This window comes from Harpegnathos saltator, unplaced genomic scaffold, assembly GCF_003227715.2.
Source record: "Harpegnathos saltator strain DR-91 unplaced genomic scaffold, Hsal_v8.6 scaffold25, whole genome shotgun sequence".
In the NCBI taxonomy this organism is placed as follows: domain Eukaryota; kingdom Metazoa; phylum Arthropoda; class Insecta; order Hymenoptera; family Formicidae; genus Harpegnathos; species Harpegnathos saltator.
In genome coordinates, this window is record NW_020230039.1 from 255655 (window position 1) to 258286 (window position 2632).

Genomic DNA, 2632 nt, shown 5'->3' on the forward strand with positions numbered 1-2632 from the left:
GGGGGGAATACCCTCTCCCTCAGACACCCGCTGAAAACCCTGCGTGTGGCTTTGGACAGGTTTCCCTCGCCGAGGGCGAGGGCTCAGGCCCGGCCAGGAATTCCGTCGGGGCCAGGGGCTTTGCCCTTGGCCCCGAGCCTCTTCCTGGCCTCTGCGAGCTCCTCTGGACTGACCTCCAGGTCCTCGTCCCAGTCCCCCTCCCCCATTTCTGGGGAAGGGATCACTGGTGGGCCCCCTTCCGCCCTCAGAAAGAGGGCGTCCAGGAGCCCATCGAGGGCCTGGTGGTCCATTTGTTCGGTCGGCGGGGGCGCCCAAGAGCGGACCTTCGCGGTCACCCTTTTGTAAGGGCGCCCCCACGGATCCTCGTCCAGGGAGCTCACAAGTTGCTCCCAGGACGCTCGCTTCGCCTCGGCGATGGTGACTTTCAGGGTCTTCCTCACTCGGAAGTATTCCCTTTTTGTCTCTGTGATATCCCCTCCATTCCGCCGGGCACGCACAAACAGCCGCCTGGCTGTGATGGCGGTGCGTCGGAGCCGTCCTAGCTCCTCACTCCACCAATATGCTGCCCGGCGGGATCGGGGGCGGGACTGGGGCATCGCAACGTCGCAACACGACGTCACGATGCCCACTATTTCCTCGGCCCCCTTGCAGGGGTCGGGGTCCCGCCCCCCTGGCACTTCCTCCAGGTGCCAGGATGCCACGAGGGCAGCCGCCCGAAACCTGTCCGCGTCCAGTCGGTTGAGAGCCCATCTCTTGGAGAGAGGGTGTTCCCTCTCCCCAGGGCGGCGGATGAGCACCTGCTGGGGTCTGGGGAGGCGGAGGGTCCACACTATATGTCTGTGGTCAGACAGTGTCTCACCCTCCGCCTCCACTTTCCACTCGTGGAAGAGCCCCGCGGCCGAGGGGGTCGCCCAGGTCAAATCAATGACCGAGCCTCCGTCCCCCCCGGCCGCACGCAGGTGCTTTCTGAACCCTCATTCATAAGAATAAGGCCCAGTCCCGCCGATCACGGTGTCCTCCCGGCGGTCCCGCTGCCAGGGACTGCAACCCCACCCTTCCGAGTGGGCGTTGAAGTCCTCGGCAACTATGACTAGTCGGGGATGGCACCTCCATACCAGCTCCCCGACTCTGTCCAGGACCGCCTTGATCGGGGCAGGACGACCGAGACCGGCCTTGTTCCTGTGGTGGGGAAGGTATATCCCCACCATAGTGATGGGCCCCCAATCGACCGCCACATGCGAGGGCCCCGATTCCCTGAATTTACAGAGCGGGGCCCCCGTCGCAGGGTCTGCCACCATGGCCACCGAGCCGTCCGGACCCCTGAACCAGTTCGCGCTGCGAACCGGGATCCAGAGCGGCTCGGTGACCACCGCCAGCCCGGCACCCAGTTCTTTCAACCTCTGCATGCAGAGGTCTTGAGCCCGGGCGCCGTGGCCGACGTTGGCCTGTAGGACCCGGAATGGCGCGAAGGCCATGCCTTTCACGCCTCCTCCGGGCTACCTACTTCGGCCCCCCCTGGCCATCCTTTGACGGCAGAGCCGTCTCGGATAGCCCGGGGGAGGCTTCGGCCTCGTCTACGGATGCCTCCGCGGAGTGGTGGGGGGTCCCTACCTGTGCGGATTCCTCCTCTCGGGAGTACGAGGAGGAATCGTCAACCTGGGGAGATGGGGGTGGCGCTCCCTCCATCTCCCCATCCTCTAGGGTTGTTGGGGGTGGACCCATGGGTTCCACCCTCTTTACCTTTGAATCCTCCTGTTCCTTTTCCTCCGTCGAGGTGTCCGGGTCTTCCCTACCCTTCCTCTTCCTTCTTAGAGGTACCGGTGGTTTCTCCTGCCAGCCTTCTGCGCCTTTCGCCGTCTCCGGTTCCCAGTCGCACTGGCTGGATGGATGGTCCTCCCGGTCTTCTGTTGGGGTGAGGGCTGGTTTCCCTGCACCTTCCCCCTCTAGATCCTTCCTTGGGGGAGGGGACTCACTCCCCTCTCCTGGCTGCTCTGGTGTCGGCTGGGTTGGCACTCCGGCGACGTTTCGGGCACTCGTCACCCTCGTGTCTCCCGCTCCCATCAGACCTCCTGTCTTCTTCCCCTTCTTCTTCTTCTTCCTTTGCCCGCAAGGGAGCCACAGGCAGGCCCTCCGATCTTATGACCGGAGGGCCTGCCCGCCTCTGCACAGATGGGGCAGTTCGCCGCCCGCAGGCACCCTTTGGCGCGGTGGCCGGGGCTACCGCAGCGATAGCATAAATCGCTGCGGTCGACGGCGCTGGTGCACCGCTCGCGCACGTGTCCCGGTAGAAGACACCGGAAACACAGCACCGCGCGAGCGGGCAGCGCCGTCACCCCGGCACGGGTCCAACCCACGTGGATCCGTTCCGCGGCGGCGACCTTCGCGGCCACCGCCAGCGGACACCGCACCACCATGGTGCCCGTACCCCGCTGGGTGACACTCATTACACTTGGGTCTACCTCCTCAGGTGAGCATCCCCCAGCGCGGGCAACGGCGGCCGTCACTTCCTCGGCCCCGGTTGTCGCGTCCAGGCCAGCCAGTCGCAGCGGCTTTTACCGGCCTTTGGACGCGAAAACCGAGGCCCCTTTCCCCGCCGCCAGCTTGCGGAGCTCGTCCGCAAGCCGGTCGGCGG

At 65.6% G+C, this 2632-nt stretch overlaps 1 protein-coding gene across 1 annotated transcript; it reads right to left on the minus strand.

Moving 5' to 3' along the window:
• Positions 1–1500: 1500 nt before the first annotated feature.
• LOC112588592 (basic salivary proline-rich protein 2-like) lies at positions 1501–2061 on the minus strand. Its single transcript, XM_025298979.1, has one exon. It carries the CDS (start codon positions 2059–2061, stop codon positions 1501–1503), a length of 561 nt encoding a protein of 186 aa, XP_025154764.1.
• Positions 2062–2632: the final 571 nt, after the last annotated feature.